We start from the raw sequence: 24,545 nt of genomic DNA, 5'->3' as shown, positions 1-24,545 counted from the left end.
CTTGGGTTGCTTAAAAAGAGAAATAAAAATTTTTTTAATTAAATGAGTTGTTAGGAGTTATCTCTTTGCATTAAAGAGGATTTGAGAGAAAATAAAAAAAGAAAAAGAAAAATTATCAGAAGTTGTTGTAGCCTTTATAGTGTTATTATTTCATTTCTCTTTCGTATCTATTATAGATCTAGAGTTTGATCTTGTGATTTATCCATATTTAAAAAATAATAATAATAATATCAATGAAACACTGTAAGGTCGACATACAAGTTATAGCAAACAAGAAACAAGATCAAGAAAGGGGTACTCTAGTGACTTTACTCTGGTTATAATAGCCATGAATCCTAGAGTTGAAGCTGTTAGAAGGAGGAAGAAAGATAGAAGAGAGAAAGAATGGATCAATTCTCATTGTGTTTAGAAACAAGTGATCAAGGACTACATATAGAAGCAACACACATACAAGTATACACCACTACACATGTATATATATACATACATACATCTGGTATACATACATACACCTAACACCCCCCCTCAAACTCAAGGTGGATCATGGGTCTTGAGTTTGGATAACATAAACAGATGCTGATCACGTGTCTGTGCCTTAGTGAAAAAATCAGCCACCTGGACCTCGGTAGGAAGATAATGAAGAGAGACAGTATGAGCACGGACATGACAGCGGGTGAAGTGGGCATCGACACCAATGTGTTTGGTCAGCTCATGCTTGACTGGATCTGCTGCAATCTGAAGAGCTCCTGTCTTATCGCGAGTGAATAGGAATAGGAGAATGAATCGGGACACCAAAATCCTCGCAAAAATCGAGTGCAGCCAAAGCACCTCTGTCTTGTAGAAGCTAAAGCCACGAACCTCGGCCTCGACCTTTGGACTTGGCAATGGTTTCTCGTTTCTTAGTCTTCCACACAACAAGTGAGACCCAAGAAGATCTGATAGCCGATGATGGAGACTCGATCATCGGGAGAAGCGGCCCCAAGTAGCATCCGAATAGGGCTCTGAGTGAAGAGTAGGGCGAGTGCGAGTAGAACAGTACCAGGCAGGTGCCTCGAAGATATCAGTAACACCGGAGAAGATGTCCATAATGAGCAGAGGTGGGAGCCGCAATAAAAGCGGTCGAGAATGTGCACGGCATGAGAAATGTCCGGGACGTGTGGCAACAAGATAGACTAAGCTACCAACAAGATGCTCGATAGCGAGAAGGATCCGGTAAGGGAATCCCATCGAAGCACGAAGTTGCAAATGCAACTCCACTCGAGTGTAGCGAGATGCAGTGTCGAGTCGAAACCAGGAGCGATCAAGAAGGTCGAGAGTGTGCATTTGCTTTGGGATAGTCGATAGCCATCGGGATGAGATGTGATCTCGATACCGAGAAAAATAACGAAGCGGACCAAGATCGGTCGTCAAAAAGTCTCACATAGTCATTTTGTTTCACAAAAGCAATGTGAGCAGAATCATCACCAGTAAGAATCATATCATCCACATACAAAAGAAGAATGGTCCGGCCACGGGGTGAAGAATGAATGAAGACTGTCGGGTCATGTATGCTCGGAGTAAACCCAGTGACCTCAACGATCGTCGTCGAACCTCTCAAACCCGAGCACCGAGGAGCCCTGTTTGAGACCATAGAGAGCACGGCGAAGGCGAAAGCGGATCCGGAGGTACACGAGGCCGGGAGGAGGAGTCATGTAGACCTCCTCCTTCGGGTCCCCATGAAGAAAGGCGTTCACATCGGTCGATGAAGAACCCATCTGAGCACCAGCAGCACATGACACTAATGTCCGATCTGCCGTAGCATGGGGCCACGGGGCAAAAGTCTCCTCATAGTCACGGCCATACTCCTGCTGAAGCCACGAGCAACAAGACGCTCTATAGCGCTCGAGAGACCCATCGAGCGGGTCTTCACCCGATAGATCCAGTGACATGTAATAGGGAATAGCATGGGTAGGGGAGAGGACGATATCCCACGTGTGAGTCCGAGACAAGGCATCAAGTTCTCACCATGGCGGGGTCCCGCCACTCGGGGGATCGAGCCACTTCACGTGGGTACACGGCTCAATGACATCCGAGACACCGGTGCTAGCGAGGCATGCGAGCAGGGGAGGATGTAAAGTGGAGCGATCTCGCAAAGAGTAAGAAGGAGTCGGATCAGTAGTAGGAGAGACGTCAGAGAGGGCCTGCCCTGATGGAGTCATTGCGGGATCCCGACGATGGTAGAATAAACGGACTGGCGGATGAGCAGGAGGAAGTGAAGAAGAAGAAGGAGTAGACACAGTAGGAGACTCAACAGAAAGAGGAGAAGCAGGGTCAAGAGAGGAGGGACTAAGAAGCTCTGGAGGAGTAATGATCGACGGAGAAGAAGGCACAGGAGAGGTACCTACAGGAGAAATTGGAGGGAAAAGGAAAGATAGAGGAACCGAAGGAGAGGGAGACTCAGTAGAAGAGGGAGAAGCGTAAAATGGGGTAGTCTCATCAAATGTGACATCACGAGAAATACGAATACGACGAGCAACGGGATCATAACAACGATAACCTTTATGCTCAAGGCTGCATCCCGAAAAAACACGGGGAGACAGACTAGGGCGGTGAGCTTGGTCCGCTCCGCGAGTGAGAGCAAAAACAAAAACAACGACAAACTAAAACACGAAGATGATCATAGCGGGAGGTGTCCCATGAGAGAGATTCCCAGGCTGCGATCATGAAGATGAGAGGAAGGTTGAAGGTTAATTAGATAAGCAGTACGTACTAACGACATCGACCTCAAAAATGAGGAGGAGAAAAGCACCAAGAAGAAGAGCACGAGCCGTCTCTAAGATATGACGATGTTTCGTTCAAAGAACCCCATTCCGAGCATGAGCACCGGGACGGGGATAAGCGAAGCATGTGCCCTCGGAAGATAAAAAGGCTCGAAAAGCCTGAGAAATGTATTCACCACCCGAGTCAGATCGAAAGGTCTTAACTGAGGCAGCAAATTGGGTATGAACCATGGCGATGAAAGATCGATAGATAGACAAAAGCTGACTACGATTATGCATAAAATAGATCCAAGTAAAGCGGGTGTAGTCATCAATGAAAATAACATAATAACGGTTACCACCTTTAGAAACAAAAGGAGCAGGACCCCAAACATCAGAATGAATAAGCTCAAAAGGAGCAATAGTTTGAGATACGCTCATAGGATAAGGGCGTTGTAGCTGTTTACCAAGCTTACAACCAACACAGACAATGTCGGAGGAAGGAGGCGAGACTCCTAAGACTCCAAGACGAACAAGAGAGGACACTCTGAGATTGACTACAAATGACCAAGGCGATGATGCCACGTATTATGAGATAGAAGCGTAGCATGGCATTGGTGAGTGGGCCTAGATGAGAGATGGCAATTGAAGGGTATCCAACACATAGAACTCCATTATGGCTGCCGACTCAATCACCGTCCCACCGTGATCCCCGCACATGACATGAGGTACAGTCCACAAAATAACCCGCAGGTCATAATCGTTGGAGGTCGACTAACGGACATAAGGTTCATTGATAGCGAGGGACATGAGAGAGACGGAAGGAGCAGGAGAAGGCATGTCGAAGAAAAATGACGATGTCAGACTAGGATCTTTCCTCCCGGTCATCTTCTTGGCCATCTCTCGCTATCTCTCTCGACTTCAGCGATCTTTTATTCGCATTTTTTCTTTCTTTTATCTCCTTCGTTCAGCTACTGCTAATCACCACACTGACACGACCGTACCCGACTGACGTCCCTCAGCGCTGCGTCCTCGGCCTTTCACGCGCCCTCACTGCACGCTACGGACCAGTGACCTGACGCCTCCGCCGCTGTCGCTGTCAAAGACCCAATGCGCCCGCGCCCGGCCACGTCGTGACAGTCTGGCCGCTGCTCCGCCTCACCTAGATTTGCACCAGCGCCTCACGCTGCGTCAGCGTCGAGCCCCAGTACGCCCGCGTCCGGCCGCTGTGCCAGTACCGGTCGGCGTATGCCAGCGTAGTGCTCTCGCACGTGACCTCACCGGACGTCGCTACCGTGAGCCGCTGTTGCCAGATTCTTGCTTCACTCTCAGCGGGTTCTACGGAATCAGAGCTTCTTGCCTTTTCCAAATACATGGAGACAACAAGAGTTGAGTCTTTGCCCTCAAAAGCAAAGACATTGATATGACTAGCACTGTGCACATTGCATCGATTAAAAATGGGCGCTTATGGATTCGAGTGGGATGTTACCCCGAGATGCGTCACCGTAATCTCCACCATTCCGATGTGGTGCTTGATGGCACCAACTATATTCCTTAGCGTCTCACCGCTCAGCAATTCTCGACATCAGCGTTCTTGCCATACGTTGATGGTACATGATCCCGCTCCACTCTGCTCTCTCGACGACCGAGTCAGCGCCTCCCACCGAGGCCTCCGCTCTTCTCACAGCCTTTGAGCAACAGTTTGAGAAATGGGCAGCGACGATTCTGACCAAGATGATGATCATCGGGGACGGTCACTCTTGACGATCGTGCATCAGATTAGCGATGCTTTCCACTGCTCGGAGATGTGGGAGTATCTTGAGCGCCTTCTCGTGGTTCCGGTAGGACGCAACTCTACACCTTATATCAGGCTCTCTCTAGTCTCCAGCAGGGTGAGGACAATGTCGACCCGGGTTCTTGATCGAGTGTGCACCTATGGCGCGGATTGATGCTCACGATCACAGTATTAGAAGGAGGAAGAAAGATAGAAGAGAGAAAGAATGGATCAGATTCTCATTGTGTTTAGAAACAAGTGATCAAGGACTACATATAGAAGCAACACACATACAAGTATACACCACTACACATGTATATATATATATACATACATACATCTGGTATACATACATACACCTAACAGAAGCAACAAGCTTGAAGAAGAGATAAAAGAGAAAGAGAACTAGTCATAATGATCATGATAAAGAGATGGATGAGCTAATATATATATATATATATATACTTGCATGCATGCATGCAGCTTTATGTGAAGCTATGAAGCTATTTGCAATATTTTCCATACTTAGTTTGGGTTTTCAGTTTTATCAACTGTTTGTCACTCCAAATCTTCAATCTCAGCAGTTTATCTAATCATATACTTAACCAAGATAAGCACTTTGAATACTGTCATTTTATGGTTTTATAGGTATAAACATTCAAACATTAAATTGTGATCTAATCTTTTCAAAAACACTTATGCCATGAAAACTTAACAGTTAAATAAAATAAAAATTAAAACAAATTCTAGATGTTTATCCAAACTGGGCAAGACCTTTATAAAAGTGAATAAGAAATCACAAGCAGTGACTTGTTACACTAATGTGCTTAATTTAAAAAGAAAGGTGAGCGTGACTATAAAGATCATCATCATTTATTAAGACAAGCTGGCACGACATGAGAGAGAAGTTTTTTTAAGGCACTTATATTGCTTCCGTTTGGGACCATCTTTAATTTAATTTCTTTGAAGAGGATGGCGTGATCCATTTCCAACTTTTGTGGGGCAATCCCTCACTTGAGGGGCCATTTTTTTTATGTTATGTTACTTATGTAGCTTAAGTTTCTTTATATATATATATATATATTTAACTTTTATAACTTAATATGTGTGTGTATATATGAATGGCTAAGAAAGTCGCAATAAAGAACCACAAAGAAATTTTTATGAGATCATCGCCTTTTTTTATATCTAAAAAAATCACATATAAATTATGTGCACATCTATGGAGTTAATATTTTAATATATTTGAGTTGAAATTTGAACTTATTTTCTCTACGAGACCAGCACACCCAACGTATAAGACTCAATATCAATAAATTAAGTGATTGTTTACTCATTAGATCATAGTATAAGATTTTAAAATAAATAAAAAAATAAAAAATTCATAAAACAATATTATTAATCTCAGCTCTACACTTTCCATATTAGAATTTTTCAATATATATATATATATATATATATGCCAAACTAATATCTAAAAGACAAGGTATCTTAAAACCCTAAGTGTTACATATTTCTAATTCTAATACTAAATAATTTTAAAATACAGTTAGTTAATATTAATTTTCTAATACATGAAGAAAAAAAAAAGAAGTTATGAGAAGAGAGAGATAAGTGGGAGATCCAACAAGATATTTGAGAAAATAAAAATATATATATGAAAGCAAATAACGTAAATTATTTATTAAAATTTATTGTTGAGATATTTTAAAATCAGACTATGTTCCATAAAAGAAGATTTTAAAAAATGATTTATAAATAAATCAGCCATTTAAACATGACAATAAATTTTGATTGGGTGCATTTAGATTTTTTTTTTTTCCCATATATGTAAATAAATAAACTGTTAGAGAATGACAAGCAATAAATTTTCTTTTGTGAATCACAATTAAATGACAAATAACTTCACATTATTATATGATTGACAAACATTAAGTTATATATATATAGAAAAACTTAAAATTTGATAAAGAGTATTACCATTTTTGGGATGGAGGTTTGGGGGACCAAAAACACAACAACATCCCATGTTAATAAGTATCATCCTTATCTTTCAAAGGCATGCTTTTGCCTTCCCCATACATATTGAAACATATCATTAGCTCTAAAGATTATATCCAACCTTCATTTGTTTCTAGTTGTCCTTTGCTAGACAATGAGTTTATAATCAAAATAAAGGTGCAAACAATATGCATGCATGTATCCCCAAAGTACTTGTAGATAAGAGTACCCTACACACATATGGATGGTTGGCCGAAAACGAAAGCTTTTATTTTAAAGTTTTAATAATATTACAGTCCCAAAAAAAAAAAAAAAACATTTTTCTATTTAAACAACTCTCTTCCACTTCATTTTAAATGTGTGTTCAATATTTAATTATTTATTTTAATAACCATTCAAGTTAACATAACACAAAATCAAATATTGAAAACTTAATTTTGAAGGAAAAAAATATAAAAACTATTGTAAAACTTATCTAATTAAAAATAATAGTTAAAATAATTAAATTTGCCAAAGCTACTTGTTTCAAATAATTAGCGGCACTAACAATAAGTCTTTTTGTATGACGTGCGGAGTGGTAAGAGTTCGAATACTCATTGGAGAAATTAACTTAATGGTAAAATAAATAATAAATAATACTCCCCCGTTCTTTTTTATCTATCATAAACACATGTTCCTTTTTATCTATCATTTTTAAACGTCAAGAAATATTTATTATTTTTTTTCAAAATTACCCTAACACTCAATTTCAATTCTTTTCTTGAAATTTAATATGAGAGAAAAATGTGAATATATAAATTAAGGGTAATTTTGGAAAGATAACTAATTTTTAATTAGATTATATGAAATAACCAACTTTCTTGGTATATGAGATTAGGTTATTCACAACAGATAAAAAGGAAGGAACGAAGGGAGTAAATAATCAAATTTGAAAGGAGAAAGTAAAATAAAATAAATTTTTGAGCCTAAACTTGTAAAATTTGATAGTATATAGATATAAGTCAAACTTTGAAATGTGTTGTCCTAAATCACTAAAATTTGGAATTTTGAATTCATTGTGGCAATGGAGGGACATTAATTGGTCATCCAAGGCTCCCATTTGGCATGAATTGTCTTTGATTTTGAGGTCCCTTTTAACATCAAATTGGAGGCCATTTTGGCTTTTTGAACATACCATGTGCTTGTCATCAAAAGAGAGGGAGGGACCCTATGAACAATAAGTTTTGATGAAAATGAGGGCAAGTTTAATTAACTCTAGTTTACTTGAAATTTCACTTATCTGTTATAAATTATAATCTACATTGCCAACCATATGTTATTAATTTGAGTTAATTAAATGATTTGAAATTCATAATTTTTTTTCCTGTCATTGTTGAAAAAGTATTGATGAGTGTGATTGGTGAAGAAAGATTCTTAGAAAATGAAAGGACAGGGATGACTTGAGAATTTTCAGAAAATTTATTAAGTTTTTCATATGGTTGGATGTTTTGCCTGTGTATGTACGTAATTTTTAATATATGTGAGTTTATTTTTGGCAAACTACGTAAAAAAATCACAAAATTTGTAACAACAAATTTAATTAAAGTCTATTCAAAACTTGAGAAACACCAGATATTTTGAAAAAGTTTGTGTAAAAAAAATTATATCTTCAAAATATTTATTTATTTATATATATATTTTTGATAAAGTTTATGAACCACAAATACTTTAAAAAAATAAAACGAACAACGAATAACAGAAAAGAGCAAAAAGAACAACAACAATAATAACCACAGGAAGTGACATATAAACAAAACAACATCAAAATAAAATAGAACCACACGAAGTGGTGTAGCAATCAATCAGTAAACACAATAATCTTCTAACAGACGAAAGCCAACTAGTGGACCTACAACAGAGGAAGAGAACACAGATTAGCTGTCAGAACCATCATCAAGGTTACATTCAGTGTGCAGGAGGACCTTGAGAACTAAATACAACTCCTGATAGTTGAAGAAGTCTCTTCCAGCTTCCGTCTTTTGGTTGTTGGAGCAGCATCGACCCAAGAAAGAAACATGTAGCAACATATTTTTCAATCTAGCATTTTTTCTATATTTATATTTAATGAAAATTTATTTTCAAAAAATTAACTTTTTTTTTCCGTAACAACTACTTGTATGAAATATTTGTTCATAACAACTACTTGTATGAAAAGTCACAGTTAAAGACCTCTTGATCTATTGGTACTGAATCCCTTACGTAGAGTGTTCGTATCTTTGTCAAGATGACTGGTTTGAACCTCCAATTCACGCAAGGTGATGGCACAGATATATTGAGATTTAAACTCTACATCTATGTGCATGCCCTTGACATAGCTAGTCCATTTTGTAAAAATAAAAAAAATAAAAAAAATCACAAACAAAAGAAGCTATAAAAATACTCAAAATTAACTAAAATGCATTGATTTATATACATGTTTTCTCAATATTCATAATTTTGGTACATTGATTGATTGCCACCATTTTTCATTATACCCACACACCTTTTTTTACAAATATCACAAACTATTTAACAGTATAATTAAAAAAAAATATTCACCATTGATTCTCTCTCCTTCTCAACATAAATATTCAATATATACTTATAATTAAACAAGGAGTGAGTTGTAAATGGATGTGTTGTAGATGATCACAATGTGACACTAAAAAAGAAAACATGAAAGCTTCTAAACATATGGCTACCCAACAGCTAATAATAAATTAAGTAAATGATGGAACTTAACCATGGAGCATAGCATTAAACTTAAAATGGTACAAAGTTTGGGACACCTAATCAAAATAAGCTTTCAACTAATCATAAACTAATCCAGCTTTAGTTGAGCCTAACCAAGTGTCCCAATGAGGTTTCACTCTTGATCTTGATTCTAGAGAAGACTCATTGGTTGAATAAAAATTTAATTAAAAAATTATTATCTTTTGAAGACTATTTTCTATCAAGTTTGTTTGCATATGGCAATTCATGTTGTGGGGACTGTACTTTATAGATATGACAAGCATATTTCTCATTTTTTTTAATAGATTTCTAAATTTAAATAAATGCATATTAAAGTAATATTAAAATTATTGATAAATAGTTTTGAATTTTATTTATTTGATAGCTCATTTGATAGAAACGGATTTTTTTTTTTTCTAAATAAAAAAAAATTCTATCCAACCTGTTGAAAGTTAGGAAGAATAACATAATACATATAAAAAAAAATATTATTTTTGTTATTTTATTATTTTTAGTTTTTAAATCGAGACTAAAAATATTAATATTGCAAACCTTTTAAAAAAAACTAAGAGAAATCAATGTATTTATTTAAATTATTTGTCAAAGTTGTAAAAATATAAGTAAGAGAAAAGTGAATCTAAATACAAGGACATGATGGAAAACGTGTTTCTAGCAAATATGTCTCCCTTGTAAATAAATAAGATGTAACCGAGGATAAAGTGGTATATTGATATCCAATTCGTTAGAACCCTTTACAAATAATGAGAGTTTAAATTTCAGATGAGGAATAGTATCATCGAAGTGCGAGTAGGTGATTATATCGTATGATTAAGGATGGCAGACGGGGGGCGGGAGGCGGGGGCGGGGCATGCCTCACCATCCCGCGCCTGCAGGTAATAAAGCGGGGCACTATTCGCCTGCTCCTTTTTGTTTTTCGTTAATCTTCCGCCCGCTTATAGTTATAAATAAGTATTTAAAATTATTAAAAACATTTATAAAATAGATTTATTTTATAAAACATATATATATATATTTAATAATAGCGCAAGCGCACTCTTTTATGAATAGAAAGCGATCTACATACGGATCTGAGATCTCAGTATATGATACGATGATTAGAATAATATAAAACTCCCACGGGTGAGCGATGTGACAGGCAATACAGGGAACAATCATGTTGGGGAGATTTGAACCCTATGACCTCCACTTACGACTTTGATGTCATACTGATTGAGCATCCGATGGTGGATTAGAAACTATATATTTTTAAAGACAACTCATAAGAAATTTATTGAAAATTTTTCAAAAAATTCATTTACCCTATATATTATATAATATTTATAATAAATTAAATTATTATCGGGGTGGGACAAGCAAATACCAAACCCGCCCCGCTCAAAATCGGGGCGGATCGGGACGGATCGGGTTTTGCCATCCCCACATGTGATCTTAGTATCTACATGGTCAAAAGTTTTGACCTCACTTACTTTACTAAAGTTTGAGCCCACCTCTACTTTTTTTTTAGCGGTCTAGTGACCCATTTCCACAAAAAAATAAAAATAAAACAAATAAGATGCAGCATTTGCATATTGTTTTTATATAACCACCTCAAACATTACAAAGAGTTGTTAACAATGATTCACAATCAATGACTAAAAAAAACAGACATAAAAACTACAATCCATTTGAACCCCACCGAACAACAGATTCAACAACACTGATATAGTGATATTCTTTCCTCTCTCGTTTAACTAACTCAATACCTGTCTAAGACCTAACACTTCTGACACTGTAGGGTATGTTGGATTATACACCGGAATTGTATATCCACCCCCCAAAAATAGGAATTCTAATCCTCATGAGTCATGACAACACTGCAAAAATCTCTAATGTTTTTAATTAATCTAAACATAAGAAAAATAATGATAATAAAAATGGCAACCATCTCCTGGCTCCCTGAAAGGGCAGAATTAACCACTAAAACGACCCGTTGTCTGATTTTCAAGACTCAGATATTTGCCTTTTCTTGATATCCACGAAATTTCATTTCATGTTTCCAAAACTCTCCTCTTCTTTCTAATCATAGATTAAACAAGCATTTTCCAAGTAATTTAATAATTTCATGAATCATCCAATTGGAAGCTGCTTCCATGCTTCAAATAAATTATTATGCTGTTAAATTTTTAATAAACTCTGATTCTATTTTCCTTTTTTTTTCCAAACGGAGAGAGGCATATTAATTATTAAAAAAAAAACAAGTTGAAACAAATAAAATAAAAAGTTTATATATATAAATGTGAATTAGCATATGAAATCTGGCATAAATGGAAAATTATTGATTATATAAAGCTGTAAGGCTGTACATGCACTATTACAATATTATTATTATAATAATAATAATTATTATATATATATATATAAAGAAAAAGAAAAGAAATAAGAAAAAAGAAACATCCCTGACCAAGCGGTGAACGAACGAAGAAGGTGAGCGTATCCTATTCGCTGGCAATATCGTGACAAAAAAAAAAATGAAATTTAGGTCTTATATGGAAATTTATCAATGAGGATTTTAATCGGCATTTACGCGAAAAAAGAGCGGTGATCTCACCACAAGGGTCATGGTATCAGAAAACAAAGGGCATTCTCGTCAATTACATGGTGCATCGTAGTGATCGACATCCTTCACGCTACGTGGCGCGATATGGGGGCCAGGGAGTCACTCCCGGTTCCAACGGCCGGACCTAACCCATGGTTAAACTAACCCACTCTTCTGGTTACTTCAACCACACCATTACCACATATTTACGATCTTGCCCTTCTTCTCTTAGCCTTCAACTTTGTATAAATCTAGCGGCGGAGGAGAGCTAGGTTTGCCCAAATAGACACTCGAAGCCTCTCTTTCTCTCTCTAAAACTCTCTTTTCTCAAGCTTTCTCTCTCTAGAAACCCTAATGGCGACCACGTCCTCGAGAAGCCGCTCCAGAGGTCCCGTCTTCCCGGTGTCCAGCGCCTTCCAGCGATCCATCTCCCCGTCTGGCCGTTTCTCGTCGCCGTCCTCGTCCGGTGCCATCGTCTCCGCCTTCGCTTCCTCCTCGGCTTCATTCTCCTCCCAAACCCCCTCGTTTTTCCACCGATCGTCGTCCCCCACCCGGGTGAATCTCGTCGGCGCCACACACATGGCTCCTTCCGTCCGCTTCGCTACCTCCCCGACTCGCCGCCACCTCACCGTCGATCACCAGGTTGTTAAGAAACCGATCTCGAACACCGGATCCACCGCCCGCCGGACCTGTTTGTGCTCCCCTACGACCCATCCTGGCTCGTTCCGGTGCAGCATCCACAAGGGCTTTCAACTCCACCACTCTCAGCAGTCAGTCTCGCACGCCTTCTCCTCCCCTTCGAACCGCCTGAACGCCCGTCGATCGGCGATGACGAACTCTCTTGTCCGAATCGGGACAGTGGAGGGCGATTGGGTGAAGCGCGCTCTCGCCGCCCTGATCCGCCCTTCATCCCACCAACAGCGCCGCCGTGCCGCTTTCCAGCCCCGGCCCAGCCGCCTCTCCATCATGACCACCGCTTCCGACGAGTCCTAATCCCAAGATCACTGATCTTCGTGCACAGATCTCGAGGCAGGTTCGTTAAATCACCAAAAAAAAAAAATTACATAAATTTTCAGATGGAATCCGGTGATTGAGACGAAGGTGATGACAACGCGTCCAGAGCCCCCGAAAGAAACAGAGAAAATAGATTTACTAAAATTTATTATTTTTAATTTTAATTTCCCAAGCGTCGGAGGGGATCGCAACCGTCCGTTTGTACATATGTTTTCTTGGCAGCCGTTGATGGCTGGTTATCGATAGCAGTATGATCAGCATCATCATCGTCATCATCCTCACAAGTGGATCATATATAAACACTGATTAATGATGAATATTATCACTAATTAAAAGCGGATTAATGAAATCATTAAAACCAAGAGTTTCAGATCTGGATGGTTGTTTGTGCTTGGCAAACGGTAATGATTCCATTACCCGTTCCGTTTGAGTGTCTCCGTCGCGTCATGGACTTCGTTTGCAGCGTCGTACGTGTTCGTGCGTTCAGTTCCGTTCCGTTTGGTACGTTTTTGTGTGGCTTCTGTCCGTTGAGGTAAACCGTTCCGTTTTCTTTACTTATTATTATTATTATTAATTTTAGTTTTTTTTCAGTTTTATTATTAATTTTTGAATTGTATGCAGGTTTGAAGCCGCTTTGGGAGCGCATGGATTTCAATGGGGATATATTGACCCTAATAAATAAATGAATGAAAAATATTACTCTAAATTACTAGATGGGAAATTGCATTTATAACCCATAAAAAGTGGGTAATTGTTTTTACAACCTGTAAGCTTATAAACCACCCAAGAATCCAAGATGCTAATAAATGTAAATAAAATTTTATAGGTGGTTTTTTATTCGGACGATATATTTGAGAGTGGCAATTCAGAAATTAAGATATAGAATAAATTGTATTTTTTTAATGGATAATACATGTATAAATCTATTTATTTTGTGGTGGTGTATATATACATTTAATTAATTAAAAATGGAGTGAAATGAATTGAGATTGTAGTTTTGAATTGGTGGGGTGTGTTAGCAATGGTCAAGGTGAGTTTTTAGTGATGATGAAGGGCTGATATTTTGATGATTAATATAGGAATAAAAGAAGATTGAGCAAATAGGGATTTTATAGTAATTTTTATTGGTTTTTAATGTAATCTAGACATATATGGTATAAAACCTCCGTTAATTTTCTATTTACATATATACTCTTGCAAATTTTGGGTAAATATGTATTATTTATAATAAATAAAATACATACTCTATCATAAGAAATAAAATATCATTGAACATAAGATAGATGAGTTTTTTTTTTCAGTGTTTGAGGCTGTCATTAAATGTTTTTTTTTTTTGAAAATAGACTCTCATTAAATGTTAAAAGCTGTTTGAGTTTAATATTAATTTGAAATTATGTACACCATGCAAATTTCCTCGTTTCACACCGAGGATTTTTACAAATTTTGAGTTATGAAATAATATTGTATAGACAAATAATGAAAATTTTAATGTTATAATTAAATAATTTTTTACAATAAAAATATTATATTATATTTAATATAAAAAAATAAAAATATTATAAAAATATTTAAATTTGTTTTTTGAAACAATGAGCAGATTATATGTCTATTATACATTTATTTTAACAATATGTACAAGTGATTATTAAGTGAAAGTACCATAGCACTGATTTAAAAAAATTAAATTTGTAACCTTTTGTAACGGAGCACATGATGGGATGTGGAAAGAAAGATTGGGAGGAAAATATTTGTGTTAACTCATATATAAAAATAAAAATGAGATGATACAGATAAATATATCCATAAATACTGGATGTTTCAGAGAATTAATTACAAAATACCTTATTATTCTATGAATAGTATACATTAGGTAAAGTTTTATGAAGAAGGGAGTGAAATTAGTCAAAATCTGATCACAATCATGTTTAGCATATTATATATATATATATATATATATATATATATATTAAACAGGTTTCACACAGGTACATGAGAGATTTTTTTTTTTATTAATTAGGAAAGAGTTTGGTCTGTTGTGGGACCTTGAACTTATTTTAGTTGATTTGTAGTTGGATATCTTGCATACAATGAAAGAAAGGCCACTCCTTCACAAGGTGGGTGCGCCACTTATAAATAATATATAGTAAAGTGATGTGAATTTAATGCAAATTGTAAAAGTCCATATCTTTATATTTAAATTAGCGAAGATGTTTTTTGATTCATGTTATTATTTAAGTATATTTTGAAAATGATTTATTTTTCCATTAATATCGTTATTGAGTTTGGAACTATATAGAAGAAAGGTTTCTCAATATATATATATATATATCACAAGATCAAAACAAGTGAACGTGAGAACAACCTACCATTCAATGAAATTAAGAAATAAAATAAAATCAAGTAGGTCTAATATTTAAAAAAAGTATGTGATTGTTAGAAGGGTATTATTTCTAATGATGTATTTCTTTTTGGTCTTGGATCTCTTGGTCCTATTCTTTTGCTTTTCTCCGCTCTTGTTTCCAGTTAATTAATAAAATTTTGTTTATTCACTTTTATTAAAAAAAAAAAAAATTCAAGAAGCATGAGAACTCCCCAAAATCATTGATTCTGTGAAAATTGGCTACACAAAAACCACACAAACACATTCCATGATCTACATTTTTTTTCCAAGTACTCAGCAATTTCATGCAACAACACATGACAAATGAAGCATCAAACATTTTCAGAAATTTCATTCAATTCAATTTCCTACGGCACATTCCTGAATGGCACATGACTATTCTGATAAAAGCCCTGTTTTCCGAATTTTCGATGTCGTCTTTCCCTCGCATAAACAAGCCAAAATACGAGTGATAGCATTACTGCAATTGAAACCATTAGCAAACCTGTGTAAATCCATTTACTGAACTTCTCGAGTCCGGGACACTCCTTTTCACTGATGCTGGTAAATGTATCACGAACAAATGTACAATCTTGTAAGTCAGCAAGAAACGGCGCATAATGATTGAGTCCTTGGCTCAAGGTAATAGCAGCCGTGAGCTGATTGTACATTTCTGGTGTGATCCTACCCGTAGTCACACATATATCACCACCGTCGACTTTACTAGTCTTACATGTATAATGCTGCCATACCTGTAACATACAGACATCTAGTATTTTGATCCAATTTTAATACTGACAAGATACATTTGAATTCATATGCAACTCTTGATAAATTATGCTGAATGTGATTATTAATTTGTGAATTTACCTTAGCTGCATTAAGGAGTTCGACCTCATCGGTGGAGCATGTACGATTAGTCATGTCTGTCTTGTATGGATTGCAGACCAAGGGGAGCAAAGGACCAGATTGGTTGTAGTACAGAGGTGGTCCGAGAAAAGGCGGTATATTGCTGTTGGAGATGTTGCTTACAACCTGGTTAACTACATTTACTAGCTGGGATGTGACTTCCTTGCTTTGGTATAAGAATTCATTTGCAGTTGCAGCATCGACGCAGGGAAGGATGTCGTCGAGGGCGGTGTGTGCTTGAGGGTGAAGTACCCATTCATCCATTGCATCACATGTGTCGGCAACAACACTAATAAGATTATACTTGTGAGAAGATGTTTAATGTTACTATGATAATGATAGCATGTCACAAAGTATATTAATCCAGAAACTATTACATTGAAGTGCTATGATTCTCATGAGAATGTAGAAGTGTTTAATCATATGGTGTAAAACTAATCGCACTTACTTGTGTAAAAGAAGAAAAACACCGGTCGAGATAAATGTGACTGTAACAAGAATCCATCCCAGGATCACCAAACTGCAAAATTAAGCAATTGCAAAGTTGAAGAGAAAATTTCTTAGAACTTTATGAAATGCTCTGAGTTACAGGAAGTTCATAATGATGAATTCTCTTTACTCACACTGAAACAAGCCACTGCAGTCCAAGAACAGAGAAAACTGCAAAAAATAGCAACATGGGTGATATGAGAACAAATCAAACAAACATAAGAACTTTTAGCACATTAGAATGAGGTTGTTTTTGTTCTTACAGAATCCAAGAAATGCCAAACCAAGCATCACTGATGAAAGAATAATCAAATCCAAGCGGCTGTAATGTAAAAGATAAAAAGAGGAAAACAGTTTGATATTATTAATCCACGAACTAATCCTTAAAGTTTCAGACCGAAGAATCTAAAGGCATGGCATACACAGTTTGAAGCACAGTCCGAATAGTTCTTGAGTTATCCTTTGTCCTGGATGCAAGTTCATCTGCAGCTGATTTAAGCTTCTTTTGAACCATATCAATCTTAACCTGAGCCTCAGCTGGCAACAAGATCTGTTCAATAGATACCTTCTTTGCGGCTGCTAAATTACTGGAGAAATTGCTTAGATTCTCCACTGTTAAGTTCGATTGACCGACAACATAATCCAAAGTACTGGAAGTACTCTTGTTGAACTTACCCTGACCAGTGTAAAGAACAGCACATCCAACCCTGGATATATTCAGTAAACATTAGTTTTACAGAATTTCTTGGTCATTAAACATTAGTATTTCATTGAACAATAAAAGACCGAAACTTACATCGCAGAAATGGTGAAGATAATAAGCAGAATCAATGAGAGAGCATAAGCGATACGAGAGTAAGAGTACGACTTCCTCCGGCAACAGCAACAGCAGCAACATATAAGTAACAATACTAAACCAAAGACGACGAACCACAAGAGTGCCGCAATGAAGAGTGGATAAGCAGTGGATGCCACAGACTACAAAGCATTTCAGCAAGCACATAACAATCATTACAACAAAGAAGAAGAGAAACAATCAGAAATAAGGAATTGAGTTAATAAAAGAGCAGTTTACAGTCCAGTAATGCTCATTGCTGATGTTCCAACCACCAGTGTAGTATTTGTAGCCATTTGTAGGATCCTGTCTGTATGTCCTGTCAGCAGCCAAGATAAAGGAACCTTTCTTCACTGTTGCTGATGGTTCCTCAAAAATGGTCCTCCTCCATTGATTTAATTCATTCTTATCTCCATCTATATATGCATTTATATATAAAAAGATGATAAATAGTTAGATTTAGCAGAAAACACATAAGAAATTATCAATCAAAGTGTATAATAATAAGGAACAAAATAAGATGAATAAATAAGATTCATTTGGTTTAGCAGCAAATAGATCAAAACAGTAATAATACTATGTTGAGAAAAGAAAAGACGAGCAATTTTGGTTGTTTAATTAGTAAATACTACTTCTTTATTTTTATTTATTTTTTATTTTTAACATCTAAACATCAAAGATTGCTAGAGGTTCATATGCTAAAAGGAAGAAGAAAAAAAAAAACAATAGATTTTTTCATAAACAGTGATAAAATAAATATAAAATCTAATTCCACTAAACAAGATAAACTATTTGCAACAAAAGAGTTCATTTTATTTCTCTCGCAATTTTTTTTTGATAAATACATGACTTATCCATATTAAAAACGAGTAAATGGATATGAGAAATCAATCTTTCGTGCGTCATAAAAACAAAAAATAAAATAAAAAAGTAAAAAAAAAGACTAATCCTTTAAAGAAGATAAACACATAACAAATACAAAAAAACCAAAATCCACAAAAGCCTTCAAATAAAAAAAATGAAGAAATAAACAACATATATTGGAATTAAAAAAAAAAAATTAGAAAGGAATAACTACCAATAGAAGAAGCAAGAGAGAAGGAAAACAAGCAGAAGAAGATGATGAATGGAAAGAGCAAATGAAATCTAAGAAACAAGGTGGTGTTTCTCAAATCCCACATCCTCTCTATTTCCTTAGAATTTGAGAAGGAGGAGGAGGAGAAGAGGAGGCGTGGAGAAGGAGAAGGATCAGGGTTTATCTTTCCATTTAAGGATCTTTCATGTTTGCATTTATGTTTCACAAATTAAAAATAAATATAAAATAAAATGAAATAGTTTTAGTTTGTTGTTGGTGAGAAAACGGGAGGAATAGGAAAGGATGGAGGGAAGCGAAGCGCGGGATGCCGTTAAACCTTATTTTTGGATACCATACAAAATTACCATAATGCCCTTTAATATATTTATACACACACATAACATCTTACCTTTGGGAGCTTTTCAGATTGTGTATATAAGTATTATATAAATCTTAATATGATGGTCTTTTAATTTTATTAATGGCACGTGTCCCTTATGTAGAGTATTTATCTCGGAAAGGATTCAAGATCGAATCTCAAAAATTTATGTAAGGTAAGAATATATGTGTGGTAAAAGTATTAATTTCATATTAGTGTATATTCATTTTTTCTATTTGAAACGCTTATCATCTATTTATTTATTTATTTTTATAAAAAATTCAACCATGAACTTTATTATTTTCTCAATTTTATCCAACATTATATTTTAAAAAATAACTTAACAAATAATTTAAATATAGATACGAGTAGGTTTTTTTTTATTAAAAGTGGATAAGTGGAAGATTCACATGTTTATAAATACATAAATGCAAAAATAAGCCAGATTTTTATATAGATTGTGTCATTGAATTATAAGTTTATGTGATACACAAATTAATTTAAGGATTTTTTTTATATTTGTTCAATTAGATCCTTTAAGAAAAGGTTTCATTTGCCTTGGAATCTGGTTAAAAATAAATTTAAAAATTATTAATTTTAAAAAAAAAATTTGAATTCAATAACTGATTATCTTACCTTAATGATAAACTCCGTGTGCTTTCTGACTATACATTTTATGAGTTTTTTCTTTGTTCTAGTTTGCTTTTGATTTGCTCTGTTGTGTGTACTTTTTTGTTTTTAATAAAATTGTGATTTATTCACATTTCTAAAAAAATAAAATTCAATAACTAATAAGTTTATCCATAAAAAAATCCTATATAATATGTGATTAGTATTTAACACTAATATTATCTATTATGGATTCTTTAATCTTTATCCAATCTTTACATATTGTGGAACACCAAAAGTTGATGCCATTCAAATAGACGTTTTTCATCGAGATATAATTCAAAAATTATTTTCTTTTTGGTTAAAAAAAACTCAAAAACTAGTGTTAAAACAATCATAGAACAAAATAGCAGAAACAACTAAAAAAAAAATAACAATACTCCATAGAAATAATTACTAAAAAAAAACACCACTTTATGAATTTTGATTTTGAGAGGTTTTCAATCAAGTCCACTATTAAAAAAAACACATGTTAGTATAGAAGATATACATAAGAAATTAAAGTTATGTGTCATAATTATCACGCAATCTCAAAATATCTTTGACACGACTTAAAATACTTTAATTTTAGCTAAAAGCTCTTACGCAATATAAAATTCACATATAAACTAAATATCATAAATTTATGAATTAAAAAATAGATTAAATAGAATCTTTATTTATTAAATTTTTAACAATATTAATCAAAGTATCAAGAGAACAAAACCCTTAGGCCTTCACACATTAAAGACATCAAATTACACTAATGAATGAGAAAATATCAATTAATCAAAATTCATCTATAAACCATTTACATGCTAATCATTTATAGAAAAAAAAAATTGATGTTTCTTATCATAAGTAGAAAACCATAACTTATATAACATCATTACATATACCATTTAAACCCTTAACTTAATCATATAATCTTAATTAAGATGTTTGATGAGAGTAAGGATAGAAACCAAATTAAATCATTGTGTCTTTCACGCACAAAATGATTTGACATAAATTGACTTAATAGGTTTGTCGTCAAAGCCTCAAATAATTGGACACAACTTTTGACAAATGAAAGGGTACATTGTTACTTTAATATGGCATCTTATTTTTATTGAAAATGCAGTTTCATCTTAAAGATATATAGTAACTCCATTATTTAATTGTCGTGTACCATCTTTATTGTTCTTTTCTTTATTTCATTCCTTGTTAATTATATCATGGGACCGGTTAAATATCACCTTTTAATCACACTCACAACTAGGTCCACAATTGCTTTTTGATTTTCATATAGTTGATGCAATCCCCCGCCCACTCTCATTTAGTTGAGTCATGACTCATCATTTTAATATTTTATAAGTTAATAATGATCTATTTGAATAATTTAGCATGAGATGTTAAATCTTGCCACTTCTTTATAATGTTTTCGCAATTAGTACTATATTTATAAATTCATTAATTTCAAAACTCACTGTGAACTTGGTCCACGTGTGATTAGCATGATCTTAACTTTATTAAAAGGAAATTTTCTCTTAATTTTTAAATAGTCAAAAGATGTTTTCTTTTCTTTTTATAATTAACATCTTTTGGGAAGAAAACATCTTTTGGGAAGATGTTTTCTTTTCTTTTTATAATATAACATCTTAATTTTTAAATAGTCAAAAGTAGTGTAAACATTAGAATAATATTTTATTGGTAAATCTATAATATATTTTATAAAAATTTAAAAAGTAAATACGTGGAATTTATTTATATTTTTAAATTCTAAACAGTGGTGAGATGTTTTAAACATATTCATAACTAAGACTTGAAGAATTATTATGCGTATGCAACTATTAAATACAGTCTTGACTTTAATAGAAACACACATTAATTAATTATGGGAGAACAATTCTAGTAATTTAGAAGATTAATATACGAGATGCTCATCTCAAACTACTACCATTAATATATGGATGATCATCTTAATTAGGAGATATATTATTTCTTGTAAATTATTAAATTTTGTATTTTGCGACTGGTTTCACTTGTATTTATGTTTTTTTGGGGGGCAATAGTCATGCATGCATGATGGTTAGTGTCATCTGATCATATACCTCAACTCATATATATTTGCCTTAATTTCTTTTATTAAATTCTTGATTTTGAATTCTCACCTAATTAAAGAAAATTACTTTCACAACCTTCACAACATTTATATAAACACAAAACACACTCATCCTTCTTGCACCTCCTACATAAACTAAAGCCATAAAACAATGGCTACCAGGAATCCATTATATGCCAATGCATTTACAAGGTATCCTCCAATGGAGGAACAAGAATGGGTGATCCACATTCTTGAAACAATCAGAGAAACAAGAGAAAATATTCGAACTTCAGTGTCCATTTTTTCAGTACCCAAACCCTTGCTTTCCTCCAAACCTGAAGCCTACACTCCTCAACTATTCGCCATCGGTCCTTACCATCACTGGGAACCTCAACTCTATGAGATGCAAAGCTACAAACTCGCCACTGCTAAAGGAGCACAAAGACAATTCCGCAACATCAATCTTCAACAACTTGTTGATAATTTCCTCGAAAAACGAACATGAAATCCGATCTTATTATCATAGGTTTGATTATTATTATTATTATTATTATTATTATTATTATTATTATTATTATTATTATTATTATTATTATTATTATTGTTTAGATGATCACATGCATTAAAATAATAAAAGAGTTCAGCATAATTAAAAATATTTCAAGATCATATATATATACATATAACAAAGAATGTTTTTGATAGGCATCTCGATATCAAAGGAAGTACCTTAGCATGGGTGATGGCAATAGATGCCTCATTCTTGCTTGAGTTTCTTCGGAACTACTGCGATGTCGAAGGGAAGGCATTTAGAAGAGTGCCTTCTATGTCTCATATGGTCGACTCGAAGCGGATAAAGTTTGCTTACAACTCGATTATTAAGGATGTTGTGATGCTTGAGAACCAGATACCTCTCTTTCTCTTGAGGAGGATCTTGTGCTTTCAGAGCTTGTCGGAGGAGGAAGCTGATGCTGAGCTTTCAAAGATGCTTGTGGGGTTTGTCACCGAGGTTTCGCCTTTCAAGTTGTTGGAAGGGAGTAAATGCATTGATGTCAAGAAGCATGCTCACTTGTTAGGGTTACTCTATTGCATGACAGTGCCAAGAAATGAAGAAGATCAAGAAATTGATAATGAAATAGATCATATAGGGTCAATTGATGGATTAGATATAGATGAGAATCCAAAAGAAGATTTTGGTGATGATAGTTGTATCAAAAACCTCTTGACCGAAACTTGGAGCTCAATCACTCAGGGTGAAGGCATGGTGGTTGAGTTTGTTAAGAAAGTCCTCGTCGGTAAACCTATGCAGTTTTTATCAAAGCTTCCACTTGGTTCAGTCATCAAAGGATCTCTTCTGTCCTTGCTTCACTTTAGATTTGGTGATAAAAATGATGATAAAGATAGTTCTAATTCAATTAACAAGCCGCCATTAGTGGAAGAGATAATGGTACCTTCAGTGACGGAGCTGGTTGGAGCAGGTGTGAAGTTCTTGGCTACAACCCAAGACCTAACAACGATAAAGTTCGATGTGAAGACGGCAACATTCTACCTTCCGGAGATAACTCTAGACTGCAACACTGAAGTAGTGTTGCGCAATCTTGTTGCTTATGAGTCTTCTGTCGAGGCAGGTCCAATGGTTTTCACTCGTTACACCGAACTGATAAACGGAATTATTGATACTGAGGATGATGTTAAACTTCTGAGAAAGTGCAAGGTGATAAAGAACAGGATGAAGAGTGATAAAGAAGTTGCTGATCTTTGGAATGAGATGATGAAATCAGTCAGGTTGACAAAGGTTCCATTCATAGATAAAGCTTTGGAGGATGTCAACAAGTATTACAATGGTAGGATGAGTGTCAAACTTGGCAAATTCATGAAGAAGTATGTTTTGGGTTCTTGGCAGATCCTGACATTGCTTGCTGCTGTCTTGCTTTTGATGCTCACTTGTGTGCAGGCATTTTGCACTGTTTATAATTGTCGACTTGGTTGGTTGTAGTTCAGTGTTAGTAATGAGAAGGTTTGAAGCTAGTGTTGAGAAGAAGATGGTGTGGATTTGAAGTGTGCTGTACTGAAGACATGGTTTGATGGATCAAATAAAGGTATAAAGATGTTGTTGGTCTTTGTGATATATCAATGATTCTGGAGTGGTTAGATCTTTGCTTTCTTTTTTGTTTGAGTGATGTGAGGTATTGTAAATTGAGCACTAAGATGTGTTTTTATATACTTTGCTTCAATGTTGGTTTATAATTAATGGTTTGCTTTGTTGAAGAATTATTATTATATGTTAATAAGATGATGTTTGCATTAGTTAGGGTGATTTTATGCTTACCATTCAGTTCATTTAAATGAATATGATGAGTTAAGGGGAAGAACTTGATTTTTTTGTTGTATAAATATAGACATGCATGTTATTATTATTAGATTAACGTACATGGTTTGATTCTATTAGGGTTAATTGCAATTGCGAAGTTTTTGTATCAGTGGGAATGGTGAAAAGAGGAAAAGAAAATGAAGGTTTCTATGCATGTGACACATGACATGACTGAAGATCAGAATTTGGATAAATTATAAAAGATGAGATAAGAGTTTTTTTGAAGGAGTAACTAAAGAAATTATGATACTTTATGTCATAATAAATTATTTTTTTACCTTATTTATATTATTAATTTATTTTTTCTTGTACAAACATTTTAGATGAATAAAAAGAGAAATAAGTCCATTTAAATCATAATTCTAAACATAATCGTAAGAGAAGATAATCATGTTATCTATCTCTGTCTTTTATTTTTAATAAAGCACGGTTCATCCACTTTATAAAAAAAACAATAAAAGATGTTATCGTCGATATGTTGAAATGTAGGAAAAAGACA

General features: G+C 34.7%; 3 protein-coding genes across 5 annotated transcripts; 2 read left to right on the top strand and 1 right to left on the bottom strand.

Moving 5' to 3' along the window:
• Nucleotides 1-11,914: 11,914 nt before the first annotated feature.
• LOC120254258 lies at nt 11,915-13,232 on the top strand. Its single transcript, XM_039262388.1, has one exon. The coding sequence runs from the start codon at nt 12,215-12,217 to the stop codon at nt 12,851-12,853; it is 639 nt and encodes a 212-aa protein (XP_039118322.1). The 5' UTR covers nt 11,915-12,214; the 3' UTR covers nt 12,854-13,232.
• A 2,347-nt stretch (nt 13,233-15,579) lies between these two features.
• LOC120254259 lies at nt 15,580-18,824 on the bottom strand. 3 transcript variants are annotated; one of them, XM_039262389.1, is made up of 9 exons: nt 18,566-18,824; nt 17,728-17,903; nt 17,449-17,630; nt 17,075-17,359; nt 16,916-16,974; nt 16,787-16,823; nt 16,612-16,683; nt 16,125-16,452; nt 15,580-16,006 (listed from the first exon to the last, which is right to left on the bottom strand). In XM_039262389.1, the coding sequence occupies exons 1-9, from the start codon at nt 18,666-18,668 to the stop codon at nt 15,623-15,625; spliced, it is 1,626 nt and encodes a 541-aa protein (XP_039118323.1). In that variant the 5' UTR covers nt 18,669-18,824; the 3' UTR covers nt 15,580-15,622. The 3 variants fall into 3 exon arrangements, with proteins under 3 accessions (XP_039118323.1, XP_039118325.1, XP_039118324.1); XM_039262391.1 differs by lacking the exon at nt 18,566-18,824 and having other exon boundaries at nt 17,075-17,239; nt 17,328-17,359; nt 17,728-17,852; XM_039262390.1 differs by lacking the exon at nt 18,566-18,824 and having other exon boundaries at nt 17,075-17,239; nt 17,328-17,359; nt 17,449-17,790.
• A 2,970-nt stretch (nt 18,825-21,794) lies between these two features.
• Nucleotides 21,795-24,028, top strand: LOC120254260 (putative UPF0481 protein At3g02645). Its single transcript, XM_039262392.1, is given in 3 exon segments — nt 21,795-22,161; nt 22,163-22,201; nt 22,381-24,028. Coding segments are annotated over 3 exon segments (1,647 nt in total). The 5' UTR covers nt 21,795-21,844; the 3' UTR covers nt 23,672-24,028.
• Nucleotides 24,029-24,545: the final 517 nt, after the last annotated feature.

Source organism: Dioscorea cayenensis, unplaced genomic scaffold (assembly GCF_009730915.1).
Source record: "Dioscorea cayenensis subsp. rotundata cultivar TDr96_F1 unplaced genomic scaffold, TDr96_F1_v2_PseudoChromosome.rev07_lg8_w22 25.fasta BLBR01000398.1, whole genome shotgun sequence".
NCBI classification, from domain to species: Eukaryota; Viridiplantae; Streptophyta; class Magnoliopsida; order Dioscoreales; family Dioscoreaceae; genus Dioscorea; species Dioscorea cayenensis.
The sequence above is the reverse complement of the archived record's forward strand: the minus strand, read 5'-3'. Positions and strand labels throughout refer to the sequence as shown.

Excerpts from the sequence above, each read along its gene's own strand:
- LOC120254258 (XM_039262388.1), top strand. The coding sequence starts at position 12,215 with ATGGCGACCACGTCCTCGAGAAGCCGCTCCAGAGGTCCCGTCTTCCCG.
- LOC120254259 (XM_039262389.1), bottom strand. The coding sequence starts at position 18,668 with ATGTGGGATTTGAGAAACACCACCTTGTTTCTTAGATTTCATTTGCTC. Across the intron at positions 17,904-18,565 it reads CTCTCTTGCTTCTTCTATTG|ATGGAGATAAGAATGAATTA; the intron begins GTAGTTATTCCT and ends ATGCATATATAG. Across the intron at positions 17,360-17,448 it reads ATCTTCACCATTTCTGCGAT|GGTTGGATGTGCTGTTCTTT; the intron begins GTAAGTTTCGGT and ends GAATATATCCAG.